Raw genomic sequence first — 25,838 nt, forward strand, 5'->3', positions numbered from 1 at the left:
TTTCAGCTTTTTTTTGTTGTTTATTGAAAACACAACCACTTTTTTGTACAAACACACACAGAAAATAAATGGCACGTTTGTCAACAGAGCATTACAAAATATGAAGTGCAAAGTAATTTTCTTTGTTTTTAAGAACGCAAACATTTGCACACGTTCCCTTCTGGCGACACATTTCTCTGACGTTGGTTATTGTTCGCCCAGATTTTAGTGTTTCACTGACAGAACTGTGGCTGGATACATGAAGTAACATTGATTTTTATTTTTATTTTTTCTAAAAGGAGAAATAATAAATATGAGGCGCTACATCATCACTTTTGGAGAGTTAAATGTTCTTTTTTGGGAGAGCGTAGATGTGACGATCAATGTGCTTCTCTCCTACTTCCCGCTTGGACGTGCAGCAATTATCTGAGATGAAACAGAAGTCCATTGACATATTTTTAAATATTCACATTTAATGGCTGAAGCCCAGGGCCACACCAACACTTATTGTGGATATACTCAGGGGATATTAAAAAAAATAAAATAAATAAAAAGAATCAACACACCCCAGTTCAAATGCCAGGCTCTTGAGACAAAAGGTAAGACATATGGTTGCGTATGTGTGCACACCCTCTAAATTAACCACTCACATTACAAACTCGTTAAATTGGATTCAGCACACACCTGCCACCATTTCAAGTCTGATTAACCTTAAGTAAAGTCTTACCTCTCTAAATGCATTTATTTATTTTTCAATTGAGTTGTCACATTAATTAATGATGGAAACATTTTCATCTTTTGTATGAAAAAAAACCAACAGCAAAAATCTAACATTTGAACAACTGTGTGTTGGTTGGCCTTACCTAAACAATGTTTGGAGTTTATTTTTTTATTGAAAAAATTGGTAATACCTCTTGAAAAAATTCAGCCCCAGAATTTTTTTTTTTTGCACTTGACTACTTTTCATTTAAGTCACTATATCATAAATGGAGCAAAATAGGATCTGTCTCGGACAAACGACTTCCTATGTGAAACAGGAAGTAGCCTGGTTATTTACAAAGAAAAACCTTTAATATTCACCTGAAGCTCATATAATGTATGATCAGAATTTTCATCCATTTACCATTGTTGTTTCTGTCTTTTGCCTAAATGTCTTTTTTTCTACCTTCTAATTGGTTAAAAGGGATAGTACGCCATCATTTTTTTTTTCCAAGTGCAGAGTGGTGGAATTTTCCATCAGAATTACTATAACTAGCAGGGTTGTCCCAAACAAAATCCTACCTGTCCAAACGGTTGACCAGGTCTCTCACGGTGTTAATGAGGCTGTCGTGTTCCTGCGGGTTGCTCATGATGATGCTGTGCAGTTTCTTCATGTACGAGTCGATGGAGTCCAGGGTGGGCATCTCTCCGCTGCCTGTCCAAGTGATGACGGTAATAATTTATGTAGCTGGAGACTTTTAAAGGTGTTTAGAATTAAACCAGGCCAGCAAAGGAGAAACGTTATATAAAAAAATAAACAAAACACGCATAGAAACACCAAGGTCACAGGATGCAGAAGTTCTTGTTCCGAGCAACATCAAGTGCTGCCTCAACTTGTTCATTGACATCAGCGGCACTGAGTGGTTTGCTCAACTTAAAAAAAATAAATTAAAAAAATAAAAAATTAAGGTAAAAAGGCAAATGTGCAAGTAAACAGCTGACACCATTTTGTTCAGCGGACAGCCCTATCAATCTTTCGCATCCACGCCCATGGGAAACAGCGCCAACTGCTGTGGGAGCGGTGCAGGAAACTGGCGGTTTGACAAGGAGGGTTTAACCTTTATAGAAAACTATCGGATGTAAAACATGTCCCTGATGAACCCCATGCCAAGTTGCGCTTGACTGATTGTTACATGCGATGGAAGGTAAAGCGTCGCTATACAAAATATTTGGACATTTAAGTATTGCCCATTGTTGTTAGTACTAGAGATACAGTAGACCGATATGTTTTTTTTTTCCCAGGCCAGATACCGATACGATTATTAGTAGTCAAGGAGGTCGATAACTGATATTTGGAGCCGATATTCATTTTTAGTAAAAAGGAAAATATTGGCGTCAAAATAAAAATAGAAAAACTCTCAACTTTGTTTACACGTATTTAAGCATGTTTATTGTACCTTCTTTTCAGATTTTCATAATGTTGATTTTTTAAAATTTTTTATTACATATACATTTTTGACAATATACATCTTTGTTATAAAATTCCAACAAAGTTCAGGGAACTGCCAGGGTCATCAGCATGTCTTATAAAGTTAAATGAAAACTCAAACAATACCTCCCTATATTTTTTACTGTAAATAAAGTCCTCCAAAATTTCAAAATGACAGAAATGTAAAGATTTCTCTTATCTTTGTTTTGATGTCAAATAAAACCAAAAGCCGGGTCTGTAGAATCTCTGATAAAGTTAACTGAAAATGTACATAAATAGTTCCTTGAAGTTAACACAGTTTTAAATTGATTTGTTATCGGCCATTAGATTTTTAAAAAAAGCTGATTCCAATATTCATCAAAATGACGAATATCGGTGAAGATAATTGGCCCGGTCTATCTCTAGTTAGTACGGATCAATACAATAAGTGCTGTCATAGCGTTCTTCATTTTTTTTTTTTTTTAACAGATTTTTCCAAAAGGTGAAAGACAGACACCAAGTCCCAATCATTAAAACCCATAGAAAAAGGCTAAATGTCAGCACTGTTGTTACCTGGCAGAGGCACAGAGGAAAAGCTGGCGGCGAGTGCCTGTCGCAGGGTGTCGAGGTGCTGGTGAAGCAGGCTGTTGCGCCCCCTCTCTTGCATCACGTCGCCCTCCAGACGCTCCACGGCGCCGCGCATGCTCTCCACGTGCTTTTGGAGCGCGGCGTTGCGCTCCTCGTACTCCATGTTGGTCTTGCGCAGCTGCCGCATCTCCGCCTCGCGAGCTACGAAAAAACGTGAATGATGACAGGAGAAGTGTGACAGACAGAGCAGCAGGATCCCTTCTATTTATGGTTCAGAGAAATTTCTTGGGAGGAGACCAGCGAAATAGTTTTAATGCTTTCACATTGAGACTCAATGAAAACTTGTTTGGACTAATTACTTAACAGGCATCTGTTAAATTTAAGAAATCAATTTTAAATAAATGCTGTGGCGCCCCTAGTGGCGGTTGAATGTGCTGCAGGCAGTAAACTCCAATCAGATGTGTCCGAATAAAAAATAAAAATAAAATCTGCGGAATATACAAACTTTGCATTCCTCACCTTTGCTATGGTTGAGGAACTCCTCTGTGAAGATGGGGATGTCTAATACGGTTCGGTCCTTCCCCTCGGAATCCTTCTGATGATCAACAGAAATACAGAGTGTGAAAACGGATGACTGGATACGGTCAAAACAATCAAGGAGAAGCACGTTTATTTCTGTACTTAAAAGTGCCCATTAAAGCGTATTGCAGATAAATAAAAAATTGTGCCTCAATAAAAGTTTGAAAGCAAGAGTTCAAAAAGATTTAACGCAACTCTATTGTACTTAAAAGTTACATCCAAATGCACTGTATTGGGTTCATTTTCAAAACAGTTTAAGCCACTGTAAAATTCAGTTCAGTTTGAATTTTTAATTCAGTGATTCTTTGTGTAATATTTTCTAGAGAGCACCCGTCCAAGATTGAACTTGCAATGACTGGTTGGAGATACTGTAACTACAATGCATTCCGACTCACGAGTAGCAGCCATTTAGTGGAGAACCCAAAAGTGTAATTTCAATCAACTCCATGTCATATTGACGTGTCGACAGGCCAGGAAAGAGGCACTGACCTCGTGCAGAGCCTCGTTGCCCGCCAGATTCCCGACATCTGGTGAGGAAGGAAAAGAAGAAGGGGACAAAAAAGAAAAAGACAGAAATGAAGAAAGAGGACAGCAGATGAGTCATGTTTCCGTCACCGGGAGCCAGCTTTCACTCTTGACCCAAGCGAGCCAAAGTCATCCAAAACACGCCGTCCACTACTTTGACAGCACAACTGTTCATTCGACAGCCACAAATCGAGGTCGGGCGGTCGTGTGGACGAAATGTTCCTTTGTGTCTGAGCGGCAAAGCAAAAATTCAAATGCATGCCAGAGCAGCAGGTGGCGCTATAACCATTTAGCGCCAGGCCATTTTATCCAAGCGGAAGCCGAAAGAAAGTCTGCTTCAAAAGAGGCTCGACGTTACTCTTGAATTTCCCACAGGATGAAAGGTTATAAAACAATATACAAATGTGAAAAAATACATTTCAACATTTTTGCTTTTTCTTTGGCTGTTTTGTGTCTCGGTTTCCTCTCTATCCATTGTTCCATCGGGTGTCTTTGAGTAGTTTTGCTCTGTATTATTGTTTTATTTTGCAGTGGTTTATGCCTCTTCATACCTAGCGATGTTAAAATGCTACTTAAAAATTGCCTTATTGCTACATTTGCTACGATGGGGACAGATTAATTCACTTTAAATCATTTTCCATGTACAGCGCCGCCTTGAGATACGAGGATACGAGTCACCAGACTTGTGATTTTTTTGAGATACAAGCCAGATAATTCTTCAAAAATCGCAGAAAAACAGAATGCTAGATTGCTCTTCATGCAGCATTTTATTCTTAAATCATTGGACTGGCTGACCTCTCTGAAAAAAATGGCAAGCTGTAAGAAGAAAAAACAACAACAACTGATTTTCCTGTCTACATGGATACGCAAAAAAAATGTTGGGAAGTCTTCCCTCTGGCGAGAGCTTTTGAAGTTTTAAGTGCAGTTTGTGTGTGGAGGAAAGATCAAATAAATCTTCCATTTCAAAAATATACTGGGCGGACAAGCTTGTCCCACGGCCATTTAAATCTCATCTGTGATTTAGTACCGGTATTTATTTAGTACTTGACTTGTGACTTCCCCGCTGTCCATTTTGGCCTGTGTCGAGTTTTCGCCGAGTTCGCAAGTACTTTCAATTCAGGATGTCAAAGAAGGACACAGCAAATGAGTCGAGCCCTCACCACCTCTGTGTCGCTTGCCCTTCTGCTTCTCTTGGACCTTCCTGGTGAAATGTTTGTACGCCTCCGTCTTCTGGTATTTCTCCAACTCCCGCATGTAGCGCTCCTTGTCGCGGTCCGCCTCGTCCAGGTATCGCTGCGGACAAAGATTCGCGTGAAATGTGACACTTCAGTACGGCGTCCAACCCAACTCAACTCCAATTTGGAATATTCCCACTATAAATGAACAGAAACTTTCCATCCCCTTTGCAGACCAAGTCACGTTATCCTTTAAGTTCTCATGAGCTATATTTTCAGATCTGTCGAATTTTGTCAGCTCAAGCGCAACGGGATAGTCTCTGTGGAGGTGGCAGTCACTAAAACGTGACTTTTCTATAATTGCGGGGAAGGTGTTTTGAGAAAAAAACCCAAAAAAAAAACAGTCCAATTGTCATTTTTAAATTTTTAAAAAGATTTTTCAGCTTGAATGGAGTGACAGGTCCACCTGTTGCTTTGACATGCACTCGACAGTCCGTGAAGGTGTTCTGAGGTCTTGATCTCTCCTGTCAGTGTTATCTTTTTTCTTGCATAGCCTTGATGTTGCTTCCTACCTGTTTCTCCTCAGGCGGCAGCTTGCTCCACTCGTTGCCCAGCATTCTGGTGATCTCCGGGAAGGGCACGTCCGGACGCTCGGCCCTCAGCTGCTCGCGCCTGTCGTTCATGAAGCGAACGTAGCCTGTCAGCGGCGCTTTGGGCGCATTCCTGTCCTTCATGGGCTTCTTCCGCTTCCTTCCTTTGCTCCAGTTGGCACGTCTTGTCTTCTGAGATGATAACCCCCAAACACACACAAAAAACAACATCTCAGGTAAGGACTGTTCACTCACCAGATGTAAATGGAAAAAAATGCCCCTCGAGGGCCAGAGTGGCTCACCCCTGACATGAACGGTGGGCCTTCAACAGGTAGAACTTCCAAGTTCTGATTTTAAAACATTTTGCTTAAAGTGTTCTAGTTGCTGCAACATTGATGCTAGTTTTGTTAGCCTAGCTATGGCGTTTTGCATTATATGTTGCATAAAGCTAGTGGACTTTTGGAAGACCAATGTACCATCTAGCAATTGTATCTCAATGTATTTATTTGTATTCTTTGCTTGCAAAGAAACCCCAAAACATTCAGATCACTTGTAAACTAAGGTCGCACCGTGACCGTATGCATCGTACAAGATTTCCATTGTTCGGTTTCAACTCATACCTCATCTCCATTTCTCTGGCTGGCGTTCTCCGTATTGGCTACAGGAGACGACTGCTGCTCTTCCATGACTTATAATCCTGCAGATGAAGAATAGAATTTCTACAACAGTGACCAGTTATTTTTTTTTTTTTTGCCCTCCCCATTTGACAATAGGGGATGAGTGTAGCATCTGGAAACATTTGTCACTGTAAAGCCGCTCCGTCTGGGAGAGCCAGATAAGCCAAACTTTGACATTTTTTTTCCATTCTGATAAAAGGCCGATTAAAAGCAAACTCCTTCAAGCCAGCCACATTTTCCTTTTCCACAGAAAAAAAAAAAAAAATTAATCTACCGCTGAATTAAGTGTGTACAAATATTTATTGAGTACTTGTGTGGGCACAGACTAAACTCTGCAGAAAGCAACAATGCGACATCCTTTTAAACTTTGAACCCGCCCACGTCACTGCTCGGGAAGTCAATGTCAACATCCTGGACGGCATTTCTGCCCCCGGCCATTAAACACTGTGGGAAATAAAGTCAAGACTAGCAATGAGCTAATCCACTACAAATATTCCTTTTGGGTGGGGGAAGTCCAGTAAGGGTTGCTCTCCTGACATTTTTTGTGATGCCTCTCCACACTTTTCTCAGAGCTTTTAAAGAATGATATACTGTATATTTTATAAAGAATGTCAACGTGGCTCCTTGCAGCCTTGAATTTTCAGAATGTTTTTTGGAATGTGGGAGGGAGCCGGCATACCAGGAGAAAACAAGCACGTAGAGAACATGGCAAACTGCACACAGAAAAAAATGACCTGAGATTCGAACTTGGAAACTCGTGACTATAGGACAGATGACCACTAGTCCACCTTACCACTAGGTTAACACCTTTATCTTTTAATTCTCTACACTAGTTTGCCTTTCCAAAACGTTCGAGGACCGGTGTCACAAGACAAATCCAAACTACAAGTTTCCCTTTAGAAGTCATCCTCATGGAGTCTATTGCATTTTTCATCATGACCATCTTGATAGTCTTCAAAACCCACTTGAGCTGGTTAAACGGGGTAGGGGGGTGAGGGTAATCATCAATGCCAAGTTGGGCGAGTTGTTACGCCGCTCCTGCACGGCAACGTTCTGAACGAAACAAACACTGAAGGATCTCATTTTAGAAAGTGCTGGTTGATTGCGTAGCCCACTTTGAAAAGGGAAACCACTAGTTTGGGTTTGAACTATGTAGTATCCAGTCCTGAAACTTTTCTGACACACCTAGGATGCGATTTGCTGTTTTATGCTGCACTGTCCTCTTGTGGTTGGAAGCCCACAATGCAGCACTCAAAGTCTAGCTAAGCAGAGTTTTTCTTCTTTTCTTTGTGATTGACGTCACTTTGTCAATTTCGGTTTCCAATAAACGGTAAACCTGAAACTTAACAGATGATTATATCTGTTTGGACATTCACGTCAAATACAAGTAAAAGCCAATGCAGCTGCAAATAGCACGACAAGAGTGAATGAAACATATGTCATTGTGTATTTATTTTCACTGCATGCAATGCTAGTAGTCCTCGACCAGTGACAAACATACACATTGTAGTAGTTTGTTACCGACGTAACAGTTGCTATTTACCTAGTCGGGTTTCACGAAAGATTACAACGCAACACCACCAGACCCCCCCCCCACCAAAAAAAACACGACATGGTTTGACACTTAAACGCAAAGCTTTGATGCTAATTGTTTAATTAAATTTTGACTGCAGCGACGATGGTTCCGTTAGCATCGAGCTGCTAGCCAACAAGCTAGCTGTGCCGTTAGCGTTATTTTAGGAAGGATCCGACCGTAATACATTCAGATTTTGCTACCGTGCACCCAACGCTACGTCTCATGAAACAAAATCTAACAAACAAAATGGCGAAATCACAAAACTAACCTCAGAAACTGTGAACAGGACCCGAAAATAAGCAAATCAAACGTGTTGTTTTCCCCCTATCAAAACAATACCTGAGCGACTGTCAGAAACACGCATGTAGATCGGTATGCGTGTCGCCCCCCTATGTAAACTACAGCCGCGTTATTAACGTATTACTTTACATCATATATATTTCACTGCGCTGGTTAATATAATCTATACATTTGCTCATATTATGATTGGGAGTCGGACTACAAAACCAAACAAAATATTTACCACAAGTAGAATATCTGCTCTAGATGGGAATTTCTAGACACTCTCTGCTGACACCTCTTCTTCGTCGAAGTTCGAACCGACTGAGTAAATGCACTCCAGGCTGTTGCTACCATCTAACGGCCATTTTATGTATTACACTTGTTCGATTCCCATAGATAGATAGAATTTGTGAAGCGTTTGAAGTCCTTGATACCTTACATGCTCTACTGACAGATTGAGTGACAGATGGCTCGTTTGTTTGTACTATTTTTCATGTGTCTGCTTTTTGTTTGTACTTTTATTCACGTAAGTACTCGTGCAGTTTTATAAATAGTGTGACATTGCATGTGCATATTATTCAATGCTTCTTCACTTACAAGAAATCCTCTCAACAATCCCGCAAGGAGTGACCTCCGCTCTCGTTCCCTTGGCCATTAGATGCTCGTGTGTTCTGACATTAATGGCAGTGAGTGGCGAGAAAGTGTTTTTTGTCGTAATACGAATGAGTTTGAATGTTTTCTTGTGCATTTAGTGCAGTCCTTCTCACAAAGTGGAGTGGGCCAAGCGTGTGTCCCAGGGGAAATTTTTTTCCTGTACCAGAATAAATTACAGTTGCACATCCACTACAATAGGTGGCAGTGCTGCTCTAATTTATTTTTACATTTCAGGCAAATTGATACACTTCAAATCTTTTCTGTTACACTAAAAAATAATGGGCCTCATTCACTAACCTTGTGTACGCACAAATGTGTTCCCCAATCTCCATTCACACATGAAAAACATAAAAAGGAATTGCTGCTCCAAGTTACTGAAATAGGATAAAACTTGACTTTTTTCATTTGATCATCCATTACATGTTTAGAATAATACATTTAAATATGTTTGAAATATTTCTAACGTTATATTTTATTTATGAAAAATGTGATCATTTTATTGATCTAATTTTGATAATCCTTTAAATCATTTTGATCGTGCCAACTTGATTTCTTAGAATACAAATACAATATAAGAATTAATAACACGTTTATTTTCAGTTCAGTTCAGTCGTCTGTGGGCTCACTGGCTGAGCTCAGACAGTCTTCACATCCCAGCTAGCCTGAAGGGGAAAAAAAAGCGTCCAATTGTCCCTGTAGTGGTAACCTAACCTTTTCAAGCATGTCTTGCTACTTCCAATCACATGCTATGTTGGTTCCAGACTTCTCCTGGGTCTTCAACTTCCCTCTGGGATCAATAAAGCAGGTGGCACACACATACAATATGTGCCGTGAAAACTGCTGTTTAGACGCCAACATCAAGAATTGCTTGGATTTTCTTTTCCTCTGGTTGTGTCAGACAGGATTCATAATGCCAGGAAAAAAAAAAAAAAAAAGCACTCAGTGCCTTTCCTTGTGGCCGAGGGTTTAGCTGCCCACACAACATAACATTATGAATGTCCTAATTGGCTCACCTCTTTGTATACAATTGTATAGTACAGTACATTTCGTGACGTGCTTTTTTCTTTGCCCATCTGTACCATCTGCTGGGTCTAGTGGGTCACTGCCCCACTCTCTCAAATGCAAAAAACAAACAAAAAAACTAAAAAGACATTTCGCATATTGTAAAAGTCACATTTTAGATATTAATTCAATTTGTTTACAGCACATAAATGGGGCTATAACAAAAACAATTTATTATTGACTAAAATATATAATTTATAAGCCTCCATTGTTATGATGATGATTCTAAAGTTGGCCTGGATCTGGTGGGAGTGAAAGTCAAATGAAAAAAATATCAAAACAAACGCGTATGCTTATTTTTTTCCTGCATAACTTCAAATTATGTTACAATAAAAACATCAGTCAATAAGATAAAATGTAGACATTGACCATACTTAGATTTTTTCATCACTCAATAATTTTTCAACATTCAATATATTAATATCATCATTATGCTATTAATAGTATTTTAGTCAGCCTAAAATGGCACACATATTGTTTGTCATATTTTAGAATATCAATAAAAATCTATTAATAGATGTAATATTTTGTATAACAGTTAAACACCAACAACAATCTAATGTCTTCTTTACAAAAAAAAAAAAAGAATAAGCACCTGAAAAAAACTAACCAACAGCAATATGGTTATATTGAATTAAAGATAATCATTTTGGCTTATGATTGTTTTCATCACCATCAATTTCACATGGAATCCCTTGGAGCTCATCTGTTCAATCATCACATTTTCCCGCACGCGTTGGGATACGGATGATCATGCACAGGAATACCATTGTGTGTTGTTTGGAAACGAGGGTGTCAACAATAATGCATTGGCTGGCTTTGCTAATGAGCATCTGCGAATAGCTGCTCACATGGTTCAGTGTGATGCGGAGCTCAGCACTGCAAGGAGACTTACACAATACACATGCATGCAAAACACATCTGTGCACCTTGCATAGTGGCAAAGAAATCAGCATACTGTATCTAAGGGAGGGCGTTTGGGGGGGGGGGGTTGATTGCATCACCTTGTTGCCATGAAAACAAAATATGGCAAGAGTCATAGGTAGCGACAGCCTCATGAATCATTGCGGCTTTAGGTATGTAAATAAGAACGGGGCAAAGAGTTGGATGTGGCACCTTGAGACATGTGCATTAATGCTTCTTCAAGGCCCTGAGGATCCATGATGAAAAGTGTGATGATAACCATCGAATCAGATGTGGAACTTACTGCTCAGGACAATATGAGCCACGCAATTAACTAAAGCTCACGCAGGGATTTAGAAATTCCAGAAATGTCTATACCTGCCACTAGATGACAGTATCACTCTGTACATTTATTGCCTATGAGGGCTTAGTACAATTTAGAAGTCAGCCAGTGTCACAGAGGGGATTGTGTTCAAATGTATAAAGTAGCCCTAATCTTAACCAGGAGATGTGTTTATTTAAGGTCAACTGTTTTTTTTTTTTATTTTATATATATATTTTTTAATCTTAGACCTGTAACACTTCAGTGCCTTGTTCACTTCGAATGGAATATTTCCTACAGCCCAGTTTTCACGAGCATCGTTTAGCGCCGTTAATTTGAGCATAACATAGTACGGTATAACATAGCATCGTGTGATGTAGCATAGCATAAAGTAATTTAGTGTAGCATAGTGCAGCAAAGCGCGACATAAGGATAATACATTTTATTTACAGGCGCCTTTCTGAACACCCAAGGTCGCCTTACAATGCAGATAAATACAAAGAAGCAACGACAACAGGACGATTAGATCAAATCTAATAAAAAGGGATCAAAATCAAGATCAAAAGTACATGTGAAAAGTGCATTGCGTGAAATGAACAGGGGATTTGGTCATGTAAGCCAAACAGATGAGTTTTGAGAGTGCGGAGATCGTCAATTTTGCGGGTGTGGGGTGGGGGGGGTGGAGTACAGACAGATATAGAGGAGTAAGGTTATGGCTTTAAAAGTGAGGAGCATAGTACAGTGGAGGGGCCTTCAATGCCGTTCCTCAAGGGCCGCTGTACTGCCTGTTCCATCTCTTCCTACTGCAACCCACCTGATTCAAATGATCAGGATCGTTATCCAGCGTCTGCAGACTTTGCTGATGAGCTGAATCATTTGAATCAGGTGCATTGCAGCGGGGAGGGATGGAAAACAGACAGGACAGCGGCCCTCGAGGAACAGGATCGAAGACCCTTGGCCTAGTGCGCCGTAGCACAGCAGAGTGGTGTAACATATCAGCAGAGGTGGCTAATCCAGGTCTAGAACGCTTGACATAAAACATTAAAAGCATTACAGAAAGAATAAGAATCAGTAAGAATCATATTCATAATCACGTAACACACAACATTCAAACAACGTTCTTCATATGACCGCAGATGATTTCTCATCAACACAATCATGACGATTGTGTTGCGCTTGTGTGTGTGTTTTTTTTCTTTTTTTTTTTTTAAAGTTTAGCCTCCGTACAGGAGCAGCGTCTTGGAATGGTCCTGATAAGACCTTTAACAGGGAACAAGGCAGATTTGAAGGGACACCTTCGATTGCGCCTGCCCTTTGTGAAGGGATAAAGAGGTGAGGGGAGATGACAATGGATAATAACTTGATGTACGACTGTGCTGCACTGAGCCTTAAACGTCTTATCTAAATTCATGCGCCGCCGCGTGGCGTTTATCATTCCGCTCGCGCCGCCTGGCAGATAATGGACAAAAGGAAATCAATAAGTTAGAAAATCGCACCGAATCATGGGCCAGCGCTGATGAATTCTCCATATTCTCACATGCGTACGAGATTGACTTTGTGAGGGATGGCGTCCTCTTTTACTCGGTTTATATTGCATTTGCTTAACATTGCAATGACGAGAATACATGAGCGGCGTGCAGAGGAATACAATTCATGTGTGCACTGATGCGCACGCGTTGCACGACCATAATGAACGCTTCCTTTTGAACATACACTCACCGTTGTATAATTGAATGAGTACACAGCGCCGTGCTAAAATTGCAACGAATGTTGAGACGAAAAATGTTTTACCCTCAACCACGATTTGTATCAATAACTAACGGTAGTTTCTATTGTGTTTTTACCAAAACAGTTTTGCAACCATTACCGTTTAGATCATTCTTTATATTCACTGTTCGGCCCTGAAAAAATAAAAATGACTCCTTGTGTCAGTGTATTGTTAATCCGTATTGTGGCATACAAAGCGTACAAATCCCAAAACGTGCAAGTAGCTTATTTGTGGATTTCATGGCAAGGTAAACACAACCGCTCTGACACACTTGATAATTATATATCATCTTAATTATACGAGCGCAATCTCACTCAAACAGACAGCCGTAAAAAAACAAACTCGTTGGCTTTACAAATGTGTCAACATTCCGCTCTGTGTTTTCTTATCGTGTCTTAAACATGACATCACATTGACAACGTGTGCGCATTCTACTACTCCATGTCAATAAAAATTTGAGTGCCGCAGTGATGCGGGATTGAGGAACCACTGCTGAATCACACAAATAACTTTTCATTATACAAATGGATACAAATGGAATTAAATCCAATTGTTTTTATATGAATTGATAAGCTTCCTTGTATTCTGAAATCAGAAGACTTATCTCTCTGAACATATCACAGTACATCAGTGTTCCTCCCAAATGTTGTAAATAAAGTTGTGAGTATCCGTCTCCGAAGGGCTGCTATCCATTACCGCTTGTCTGACCAGCTAGACGTCGTTTTATCTCCTCTTACAGATTTGCCGTTTGGGCGAGGTCCAGAAAAGATCCAAAAGAACACAAAAGTGGACTTCAATAGCCCATAAACACACACACACAGACACACACACACCCCCCACGCATGCAGGTCATCTTGTTTGTTTGTGCATAAATGCACAAAATGGGCACTGTTTCAAAAGCAGCTCAAGGGCAAAACCGGCCCGTCCTTGGAGTTTCTTTTCTGTGGTGATCAAAGATGACAAATCTGTTTGGTCGTACATCCCAAATTATGTTTTAAAAGAAGAGAGAAGGAGTTTTAGCAGTTATGGGAGTGGGAGAATTCAGGAGCTTTTGACATTTTCGAATGATAAGTTGACCGAGAGGATGAACAAGTGAGGACCAAGTAGAGAGTCTTGAGGGACCTCGGTCATGTGTCTGCGTTTATTGGCAGTATTCTGTTTTTTAAAAGGCATGTAAACGCGTGCAATAACACAAATATGCCCTTATTCGTGTTTTGAAAATTCTGAATATCATGCCTGGGTTACTCCCTCTCCAACCCCGAATATGCGGGCATGCACGCAGCAATCAGAATATTCCGAACGCACTTTGCGCATGCTCAACCGCAAGGAATCTTGGTCTTTGTAGTACAGGAAGTGCTTGTATGTGCACTCTTTGGCGCGCAACCCATCGGAAATGCACGTTTAGTGATAAACAAAACATGGCGAAAGCTAGAGTAAGTATACGACACCGCACTTTTAAAGCGAGGAGAAAACCGTCTGCTTCATTCGTGCGGTGAGAGACATGAATATAATGTGCGGAGATGACATATAACTGCGTCATGCCGTCCGTACGTCGCCGTTTCAGTCGGGTTAATTAAATGTCGGGGGGTAACTCTCGCCACTCAAGACATGTAAACAAGTTTTTCCGAATGACACAGAAATCGAAATTTTGACCTTAAACCGAATATTGACTGTATGTAAACGTAGTCAGTGTGCCGCGTTCCCACTGATTTTTCGCTGGTTCGAATGGTGTGATTTTGAAGAACAGTGACCCTATTCATAGCCACTAAGTTTAGCCTGGATTGTTAGTTGAGGTTATGTCAAGTCTTCAAACAATCTGTATGGCATTTATTTGGAATGGAAATATTTTAAGATGAGTTTGAATGTATTTGGTAACCCCTCCTTTAGTGCTGCTTTGGCTTTCCAATGAGGAAAACCAAATTCATCTTCAGACTACTTAGTTTGAACCATTACATTATAATGAATATCTCCAAATGTCTTGTCTGTGTTCGGGACTGTGACGTAGACTCAGTTCAGACATTGAGAAATGAGTGACGCTAATCTTAATTCCACTTTGTTATGAGAGTGAGCGTCCAAAGAATGTAAGATTACTCTGTCCTCTAGTGCCTGATGATAATCCGTGTTGGATGAAAGCCTTCAAGCTCCGTCAACTGTCGTCACAAAGTGCACACGCACGTTCTCGGCTAGCCTCGAAGAAAATCGTGTCGACGCTTGAAACAATTAATGCCCCGCAGACACAATGTCCAGACCCAAGTAAATGGTGAGCAATGAAAGGCTAAAAAAGAAAAAAATCATAATAACTGGCCTTTGTTTTGCCGACATGGAGAAGTGAGCACAGCAGAGGGTGACTGGAAAATGAGACAGCCTTTGCAAAAATGAGTGTGGTTAATCCGTCAGACGCCAGGCCTCATTACGGCTGCGGGTGCCACATAAGAGAGAGGCCTTTATCTCGCTTTCCTGTTCTTATTAGTAGCACTCGAGCAAAGGATGGCAACAGTCGTTAATTCATCACACAGAGGAAAGTCATTCTCTGGCCTACATTTTACGTATGTGCATGTGTGGGCACAAGCAATAATAATTGGCACAGCCACAAAGCGTAGGTTTTGATAGGCAATAATAATAATAAATAAGAGGTAACCACGGTAGTGGATTCTAGAAGTTTTTATTTAGAATGCTAAGAGCCAGGTGAAGATGATGAATGAGAGAGGACCAAGGAGCGAACCTTGGGGTGCGCCGTGGAATGTCAAGATGCGGCATCTACAAATTGCTGAATGCCCTGATGGCTTGCGATGAAATTTAACAACCCCTTGAGGGTTGAACCCACTGGCCTTTTTGAAACTGAGAGCTACCTTTTGGGTACTGAGTAATGCGGATGGCTACTTCGATTTACATTTCTGAGCTGCGTCAATTGCAGGTTTTTCATACTATGGCTACAAATAAGGAATATTTTTGCAATAGTTTAAACTGACCATTGTTTTTTTTCAACATAAATTGATTAGGATTCAATTACTAGTTTTTGGCCCAGGTCAGAAAGTAGGCAAAAATATTGAACATTGCTTACCAAAGTAAAAGCAGATGTTTGCAAATGTCTAAATGATTGATTTGATAATGAATTAGTTGCTAATTAACAGACGAATTGTTGCACCTCTAGTAGATGTGCTATTTTTGAACTGGTCGGAGTCCAGAGTAGATTTCACTAAAAAGTCATGGAATGTATTTAAAATGCTACTGGTTGACATAGAAGGTGAACTTGAGAGGGCCAAGCTGTGAACTTTGGGGTACACCTTAGGAAGTGTAAGAATCTATGAACCATTTTGTTTTGTAGGGTTGGTCACCCCCCTTACAGTGGCAACAGCTTCCACTCTTCTGGCAAGACTTTTGGGAAGAGTTTGAAGTACCTCTGCGTACAAATTCATCAGAAAGGTGTTTTATGATTTTTTTTTCCGCACCTACACTCATCCAGGCATTCTATTAACATTTTATAGCGGTGCACTGGGACCGTTCCCACGGTTGATTCTTCAAAATGTCTTGCTAAGAAGAAAAATGAAGCTTCATTGGCAAGTAATGGGCCTATTCCAACCCACCATTGATTGATTAATTCGTAATGCTTTTATCCATCTGGAAATGTCCAATAGTACCTGACAGAGCCCTTTTTTTTCCCCAGCTGCCTCCACCCCCATTTCACTGACAGCCGCCAAATCCCAAATGGTTGCTGCGTCTATTTTTGGAAACCAGAGCAATTTTAGGGAGGTGGTGACACAAAACACGGGAGCATGAGGTGCGCCATCTGCACACTGTATTATTTATAATTTCCTTATTAAAAGAACCTTCCAAAGCTGCTGCACACAGAGAAAGAGGGATGCGGCATTGAGGATGAGAAGGCTTCAGAGTGACGCACAAGCCAAATGACCCATCAAGAATTTCCACATGATGGTATTATTGCAGGTTGCAATGCGGCTTGTCCAATCAGGATGCACACTCTAAGCGAAGAGAGGTCGACAGAATGGGTTATAAGAGTGCAAAAGACAAACTATTACAGCTCAACCGACCGTTACATTGAGTCGCCCCCTTTTTTTTGGATTGCAGAGCATCTGCGGGTGGAGACTTGTAGTGCCTCATTGGGGCAGCAGAGGTCAGTGGCTGACAATGGAGGACACGGCTGCCATGCAGCGCCAAGGAAAGTTGAAGTCTGACGACAAAATGATACAAAGATGGCAAATTAGCCCATCTCCAAAGTAGGACAGGGGCCTTCAATTATCACCACGGGAGATGATGACAGTCGGTGAAGGGAGTCAGGTGACCTTTTCATCAATGCCACGGTGCAGGGTGTCATTTTTAGAGAGGGGGTTCTGCCACCACTTGACAGGATGAAAGGTATCAGATAGGCCTCGACACTTGGATTAAGATGGTTCTAAAAAGGCCATCAAGACAGACACAAAGATACCCTTCATTCAAATCTTGAATCTTTCAGGAACTGTAGTAGAATTTTACCAGAACACGAGAGGAGATGATACTGGCTTTACAATAGAGTTGGTGAAGCAGCATGCGGTTCATTGCCCAAATGTACGTTACCAAAAGATGACGTGCATCAGTTTACTGGGGCACGGCCACATTAAATATGGTGGACATGCTCACGACCTGAAAAGTATTCTAAGTGGGGTCTATGATGTCAATCCTTAAATACCAATCGCTTTTGTAATAGTAGCCCATAATTTCAAGATTACACTCTCCATCATGTCTAATCCGTTACTTTATTGCCTTCTAAATTACTTGCATAACCTAGCGGTACATCAAGTTTAGTTCATATTTGACCACTGATTGGTGAGCTAAAGTGGCGAGCTAAGTGAGCTAGCTTAGCTTCACAGTTCACACAGCTAGCTTACCTGCGTCTGACAGATGAAAGTAAATGTCGTTATTGCCTTCTAAATTACTTGCATAACCTAGCGGTACATCAAGTTTAGTTCATATTTGACCACTGATTGGTGAGCTAAAGTGGCGAGCTAAGTGAGCTAGCTTAGCTTCACAGTTCACACAGCTAGCTTACCTGCGTCTGACAGATGAAAGTAAATGTCGTAGAGGTTGTGTCTCTTCGAATTTCATGATATTGTCTTTTTCCCGCTTTTATCAAAACAATATTTCTTGAATCCAAATGTATTCGTCTTCGGTGATTCTTGCTCAACGCGTATGACACGCACAAAAAACAACAAAATCAAAAGTCACACTAAATTAAAAAAAAAATATATATTTTCAAATGTAAACAGAATGACTTGTCAAATCACGGAGTTCAAGTCAAAAGTGGAGTCTCGTGAATGCCGAGCCAAAGTCTGTAATAACTTTGTGCCACGCAAGTTGCAAGTCATAAAATTAGTGACTTAAGTGGACTGTAGTCCAAGTCATGTGACTCGAGTCCCGCACCTCTTCTAATCGCTGTGCCCCGTTGCTTCTTCAGACTCCCATTATATTTGTGCTCTAATAAGGCTTGCAGAAACTGTACATTTGAAACGAAGACACCAAGTGCTGCTCTTGGAGGTAAAAATAAGAATGTGAGCACTGCAGGTCATCCAATTAGACTGCCAGGCGCTCGTTTCTCGTTGCTCGCCTGTGTGTGGGTTATATTTACATTCAATAGACAGTAAACAGTCGCCAGAGGAGGCGCTGTCATGCGAGGGGGTGGTCCCATCATCGGTATGTCGAAGGTTACTAAACAAGCTAGCGGCTCCGAGAGCGACCGAAACAAACCAGTTGACTTTTCACACACGCGCACACACACACACACAGTCACACACTCATTCACCCAGAGACCACCCTATTTCTATCAAATATAACTATCCAGTCCTTCAGCATACTTGCCGCTAATTGGGGCCTGATGACGAAGTGCTCTCTATCCACAGACACAATAAGCCATGCATCAGCCAACACAAATGGATTCCCACAACGCTTCGACAGATAACATCTCTGCCAGCGCCTTCAGCAACCCCCGCAGGAGACTTTTCTTCCCCGCCTTTTCTTCAAGCACTGGCACGGACCAACGCGAAGAGGGGGCCTAATTAAGGGCCATTCCTCCAGGGGGAGTCTCAGAAAGCAGCTGTACTATTTGCATAACCTGATATGCGGCCAGGTTGTTCTTTTGTCCATTTTCGTCCGGCCCTCTTTCCTCTCGCTACGAGTTGCTCTCAGCCCCGAATACGTCTGGGACAGCTACACTACATGCCGCTTCCTGTGCTAGACAAAGTTCAAGCCGCAAATATACCGCCAAGACAAAACACTCTCATACTATTGAACTTATATATAATATATACATATATATACTGTATATATATATATATATATATATATATATATATATATACTGTGTATATATATACATATATATATATATACAGTATATATATGTATATATATATATATCATATATAATATATATATATTCACACACAGTATATATATATATATATATATATATATATATATATATATATATATATATATATATATATATATATATATATATATATATATATATGTATATATATATATATATATACATATAGTGTATATACTGTTATTTTCTTTGAAATGCCCCAAACTCACAAACTTCTCTTTCCGCTGCAGCCCTTTTCAGCCTATGATTTCCTCGGTGGTGAAATCCATTATGTACCATCGCTGATTCAAGATGATGCAACGTCACTGAACCACCAGAATGATAAACATATTATGGAGTCTCTGGCGCTGTGATTTAAGAAAATGAGCATTATTATCTTTGTAAAACATTATATTATGCAAGTGTAGCAAATGACTTTTCAGCCTGAATGGATGAATTAAATACTATTTTCCAGTGCTGGTTAAAAAAAAAAAAAAAAAAAAAAAAAGGCTGTGTTGTCCTTAGGGGGGGCTTCCTCGGCTGCAGCGCTGATAAGCAAGCGGACCCCATTCTCCTCTCGTTGCCATTCTTCACAAACACAAAGCTCACATGCGGCCGGCCTGACAGAAGCATTTACATAAGCTCCCATACACGACCATTGTGATGATAATAGGCGTGTGATCTCCAGTGTCAGCAAATGGAAAAATAAAAGTCCTCTCGTCCATACAAATAGATATGTCAGCCGCAGCGTTAGCCTGCGCTATAATTGGCCGCAGAGGTCAGCCCGGCGAAGCGCACAGGCGACGTTTAATGTGGCACAAGAATTTGTTAGCCCGCTCATGCCGCCTAACCTCACTCAACACACCCGGAAAAAAAGAAAAAAGAAAAATAAAGATCCCGGCTGAGAAGTGACACTTCATGCTCATGTCTCCATGTAAGACGTCTTTAATGTTTTCCATTTCCGTCTCTTTGTCGCTTTGTTTCATCTCTACATGCTCAAGAAGGAGATGATGCTGAGTAGAGACTAACGCCGGAATGTGACCTTACACCAATGACACTGCGATAAATACAATGTACTTGCACGAAAGGCACAAAAATAATGCTACAGTGCCAGATGTTAAAACCCTGGTGAGTGCAAAGCTCACGGAAAGTATAATACCATAATCGATTTATGGACAAAAAAGAAATATCTTGCATGATACGTATATGTAGAATTGAATCAAGGCAAGGCGACTTTATTTCTATAACACATTTCATGCACAAAGCACAATATGCCTCACACAACAAAAAGCAGAACACCTAAAATAATTTTCACACAGAACAGCTGAAAACATTCAAAGGGAACCCAAGTATCTTACCAGAATTACGGAACGTATATTGACATACAACTGAAATGGCGAAAAGACCATCTGGTAAAATTGATTTCAAAAATGCTTAAAAAACCTTAATGAAAGGGATGTGAAAAAAGCATATATATATATATATATATATATATATATATATATACATTTGCATGCAGCAAAACAGCTAAATGCCGCTTCACCGTGTTTACTTTGAAAGCCGGGCTCCACTAAGTCTGTAGACTTCAGAGTATATTCAATCAGCATTTCCTTAATGTATTCAGGACCCAAACGATTTTGTGATTTATGGACCAGTAGCAGCATCTTAAAATCTATTCTACAGCTGACTGCGAGCCAGTGTAAAGCCTTTATGTCTGGAGTATTATGTTCTGATCTCTTTGTTCTGGTCAGAGCTCGGGTTTGATGCTCTTTTGAGGGAGTCTGGTCAGAAGACCTTGACACTACTAAAGTTTACCGAAGATAAAAGCATGGATGAGTTTCTCCTGGTCTGCTTGGAGCATCTATCAACAGCCCAAGATTTCAGACTTGGTCTTTGGTATTTCGTGATTAAAACAAGAAATAAATTGAATATTCTAGAAGTCATTTAATGTTAATGGCAATGCAACTTGAAAAATGTGCCGCTTATTCCTCCTTGTTTCCAACGGGAGCTCCACAGTAATGGCCAAGGGAAACATTTTTTTTTAAATGCATGAGTCAAGGGGTGCCATTTGGATATACTACATGGTGATCATTATAAAAAAAAAGAAAAGAATGCTTTGCGTTCAGTCTGATCGAGGTGTACATTACACCACTTAAAGGCACCTGTGGGCCCCCAATTTTAGCTCACCGCTCATTTTGCAACTACTCCGAGCGCGCGATGCAGAGATTGTCCCCCCCGGCGTGGTAAGAGGCACCTCATCTGTGGGCATGGCCGCTGGCAGAAGCATGTTGCACACCTGACGCTGTGATTCTTATGCAGATGAGAGCCACGCCGCATTCAGGGAACCTTGGCCAAGCCGCCCTCCGACACCGCTCTCATGTCAGCCCCAAGGCATGACTACTTATTTAGGTTTGATAGACTCTTACATGAAGTTCTCGCTCACCTTGCAGCCATTCCATGCGAAACATGATGAGGAGATTCATAAATAATTGATGTAGGCCTTGGTTTGTCTTTTATATATGCATGCCTTTAAAGCCCAGTCAACAAAAGAACATACAACAACAACAATTGCATGCCTCAAATATTGCACAAAAAACAATGCAAAGCTTCATAAAGCTTGTGAGGCTACCGTATACTCTTTATTTATTCATTTAAATTGTGGTCAAAATCATTTTAATTGTACTGTACTAACAGTTTGAAAAAAAAAAAAGAAGAAAGTCCGATGACAAAACAATTTAATATTATTTTGAGCTCATCAGTGCATGTATGCAACCGCATACGGTGAAGACTCTCCATAACAACCCAGGCTAGATTTAGCTCCACCCCGCCTTTCAAAGCATGGCTCTCACTCGAGATGTGTCACTTCAATACACTTCCGTTGACCAACTTTATTACCTGTCCTATTTGTAGATAGGACATCTTGTGGCATATTTGGGTTCCAGAAAGAGCAAAAACACTGGAATTGGTGAGATTTTCAATGAATAAGGAGGATAGGTTAAAAAAAATGCAACTATGGATTATTTGTTAATAGTGAACCTCAAATGTTATATTTTTTTTAGCATTCACTTTAGAGGAAGCATTATGATGATAACAACTACAGTAACTATAAAAGGCCATTAGGAGACATTGTTGCTATGCAATAATCCTTTTGACATGCTTTTAAATTCTAAATTTAAACAGCTTTTAGAGTAGGTTGATTTGAACTGGACGGAATTTTGCAAAAGAGTTCACTATGCCAAGCGTGACTAGTCTTACTTTATTTTAATTATCAAGCTCTTTGCAAATTTTTATACTTGTTGAACAGTTCAATGGGGGGATTGCAATTTTCAGTTTCTGAGAAAATTCAGATGCCACTCGGAATTACAAAACTTTATCGCCTCTTATTGATTTTTAATGGTTTTGTATGCTCCCAAAAAATACAACTTCTAACTGATGACATTCGGTGCTTTATTTTCATGACCATCACAAACCCAGCATGGTGCACGGCGCAAATTTGTGCGGCGTGGCAGAGTATTTGTAATTTCACAGATGTGCGTAAAACACCTTACTTACAAAAGGGGGGTTGTGCTGTTGTGGGCGTGAACACAGCCAATAAAATTGTCTGCTCTCATTCCTTTTAAACGTCGGGCTAAAACTATTTTACATGGTCGCTCTTTTTTGCAGAGTTATACCTATCGTATGGTCCGGACCATAACCCCGTAATGAATTGGGCTTCGCAATACGCTTTCCCGCAATAAAATAGATTTTAATAGACATCAAAGCTATAAAAGAAGTGACACCATCAAAGACCATTGAAGGTGAACATACATGTGAATGTCACACCTGATATCAGCTGAAGGTTACAGAGCACTTGCCGAATTTCGCCGAGCTCAGAACAGCTTAGTCATTATCACTCAATTAAACATTCTTTACCTCGGGAGACCATTTCCCACGGTTGCCAGGGAAACCAGCGGGCCTCCCTGTGTGCCTGGCATTCACGTGTTCTTCCTATCTGGATGTTTGGATGGGATTTTTCTGGGTTACCCTTGGACCTGACATTCAAGTTTGACTTCGGCATCTTTTTTTTCCCCCAGCCTGTGCCAAATACAAAATGCAGTGTTCTTGTGACTGTATTTAAGGCTTAGTCATATTCTTGACATTACAAGATGTTTATTTGAACAGATAATGTCTCATTTGAATAGAGGAATAAAATGCCCAATTCAGAGGGGAATTGAGGTATAAATATTGTGTAGCCTGATTTTTAAGTGGTCTGTTGGAAGTAACTCAAATAATAGGATGAGGGTCCAACTGACACCATCAGACAAGCATTATAAACATTTTTAAAGGTGACATGTTATGAAAAATTAAAAAAAAAACGTTTTAGGTGTATTTAGACAAATAGTTGTCTCGCCCGTCAAGTGTGAAATTTAAGAATCAAGTAAATCTTTGGTTATTTGCCAACAGTGGTGCCTTGAGTGATCTGACGTGAGTTTTTAAAGATACAAAAAGCAATTGGCCAATTTTTGCTTTCACTTGCAAGAAAAAATGCATACAGCTGTAGTCAACTCAATTCCACAATGAGAAGCGTTTTTTTCATAAAATGTTTTACATTTTTCACAAAAAGAAGCTTCAAGATTTTTATTTCTACACAAAATGCCATAAATGACATATATCATCAATGCTGTGGCCTTATACCCCATTAAGATATTAATATTGGAACACAAAAAGTGCAGCAACACATATAGACAAACAATATAACAATACTCAGTCATATTTTCTACAACAAATATCATTGCAGTTTACTAAGCTTAGTTGTGACCCTACACCGTCCTTATATCATGTCAAAGCAAAAGGTAAGCAGACCTGCATTGAGTTTTAATGTTTGACCTTGGCACACCTTTGTGTTTGTCAAGGCAGAATCGACCATAGCGTTCTCATATTGAATCTTGCCGGTGTACCTAATCAAGTGTCCTATGGCGTGTGTACTTTGTTAATCTAAACGGCATCACTAAACCGCTGTTAATCTTCGCTTTGATGAAAATATTTTTCCCCGGCACACAAGTACGCACAAACACACACACACGCGCGCACACACACACACACACACACGAGTGAGCAGCGAATTTACAAATGCAATCTGATCATCTCATTAGAAATTCTCTTAGTTGAGTCGCTCCATAAGATGAGTGTGCGCGGGGACGCGATGATATATGGAGCTTCAAAAAAGGAGGCTAATGACTGGAGTCGAGTTAATTAATCTCACTAAGGACGCGGCACGCGCACATACACACAAAAACACACACAATGCGTATGACATCATCATAAATTCCTCTGGAGCGCCATCAGACTACCGTGTCCCAATATAAAGGCACAAGACCCGAATTACAATTTGTCTGAACTTTGTCGCGCAGTCGAGTAATCCGCTATGTGTACTCTGTTACATTCACTCGAGTAACTTTTGGGGATAAATTGTACACGATGTACAAATGTCAGAGTAGTTCTAACGAAACACACTTATACTTGAGTGTTTTTGGAAAGAATCATTGCTTATACTTGCGTTTTATTGACAGATTATCTTAACAGATATTTGCCCTGTAATGGACATTCAGTCACTGGCGGATCTAGAAGGGGGTACCACCGCCGCCACGCCCCCACCCCCGGAATATGCTTGGAACCCCCACCCCCGCCCTCCCAGGTGCCAGGCCAGATAATTGACTTTTGGGTATTTTACGATTTTTCTCTGGAAATTTCTCTCCCCCGTAGGGATCATGAATGTTTATCAGTGTTTCAGAAGAATTGTTTGGTTTTGTAAAAAAAAAAAAACAATAAATAAATAAATAAAGGTTTTTGTTTTATGATCCCCTGAGATATCCTTGGTTCCCCCCATGGCCCCCCCCCCCAAGGAAAAAAATCTCCTAGCTCCGCCAGTACATTCAGTGCACTTTTGAAGGGGGGATGTGAAGTGCATTGCTGGCAGTTCCAGGGTACTCCTCATGGTTTTCATTCATCAAAGTCCATACATTAACCTGTGTGTTGTAGTGCGACACACAGCAGTCAAACAAAAAACAAAAAAAAAAGGCAACAAAACACCACCAAATGGTTTTTCCCTCCAAATGTTGTCAACTTGGGCAGAGACTCTGGATGACCACCTGATGTTTTTCCATCAGCAATGCATTATTGTTGCCGTCAAACACGGACCAGAACCCTGCAGCCGAGGTCAAAGGGTTGCTTACCTCCATAATAGCCGGCAATTTTTTTTTTTTTTTTTTTCATAAACGCCATTTCATCCGGAAATCCATTTGTGCCGGCGCACCTGCTGTGGGTGCAGAGAGAGAAAACGTCACGCTTGCTCATCTTTCACCTCCCAGTCAAAATTGCTGGCGGCTTGACTGCTTCTTTGACACAAAGTGCCTTTTAGGAAGACAATTTACTTTTCACCGTGATGTCTTTAAAGTAAACATGCCACTTCGCAATCACCGCTGTGCACAGTTTGTAAGGGAACCTAAACAGTAGGTGTGTTTGTTTTAATATGTTAATATGCATGTTCCCCGTGGTGAGGGATTTTGCATTCGGAGCAAGTGGGCCAGTGTCCCACCAGATCCAGCAGATGGCACTGTGGTGAAAAAAAAGAAGCTATACTTACTAATTGCA

General features: G+C 40.5%; 1 protein-coding gene and 1 long non-coding RNA gene across 5 annotated transcripts in view; one reads left to right on the forward strand and one right to left on the reverse strand.

The window, feature by feature from the left end:
- On the reverse strand, nucleotides 1-8,474 carry hmg20a (high mobility group 20A). Of its 4 annotated transcripts, none has more exons than XM_086028195.1 (9): nucleotides 8,380-8,474; nucleotides 6,224-6,300; nucleotides 5,586-5,795; nucleotides 4,999-5,131; nucleotides 3,803-3,840; nucleotides 3,254-3,326; nucleotides 2,720-2,935; nucleotides 1,261-1,393; nucleotides 1-405 (listed from the first exon to the last, which is right to left on the reverse strand). In XM_086028195.1, exons 2-9 carry the CDS (start codon nucleotides 6,287-6,289, stop codon nucleotides 402-404), a joined length of 873 nt encoding a protein of 290 aa, XP_085884321.1. In that variant the 5' UTR covers nucleotides 6,290-6,300; nucleotides 8,380-8,474; the 3' UTR covers nucleotides 1-401. The 4 variants fall into 4 exon arrangements, with proteins under 4 accessions (XP_085884321.1, XP_085884318.1, XP_085884320.1 ...); XM_086028192.1 differs by having other exon boundaries at nucleotides 3,254-3,329; XM_086028194.1 differs by lacking the exon at nucleotides 8,380-8,474 and adding an exon at nucleotides 8,125-8,369 and having other exon boundaries at nucleotides 3,254-3,329.
- Nucleotides 5,592-25,838, forward strand: part of LOC147149220 (uncharacterized) — a 24,832-nt gene continuing 4,585 nt past the window's right edge. Inside the window, exon 1 of the long non-coding RNA XR_015086468.1 lies at nucleotides 5,592-5,839. This is a non-coding gene — a long non-coding RNA (uncharacterized LOC147149220). The remainder of the gene's footprint in view (nucleotides 5,840-25,838) is intronic.

The sequence above is a fragment of the Filicampus tigris genome, chromosome 4 (assembly GCF_054856515.1).
Source record: "Filicampus tigris isolate MCC_2025a chromosome 4, RoL_Ftig_1.0, whole genome shotgun sequence".
Classification (NCBI taxonomy): domain Eukaryota; kingdom Metazoa; phylum Chordata; class Actinopteri; order Syngnathiformes; family Syngnathidae; genus Filicampus; species Filicampus tigris.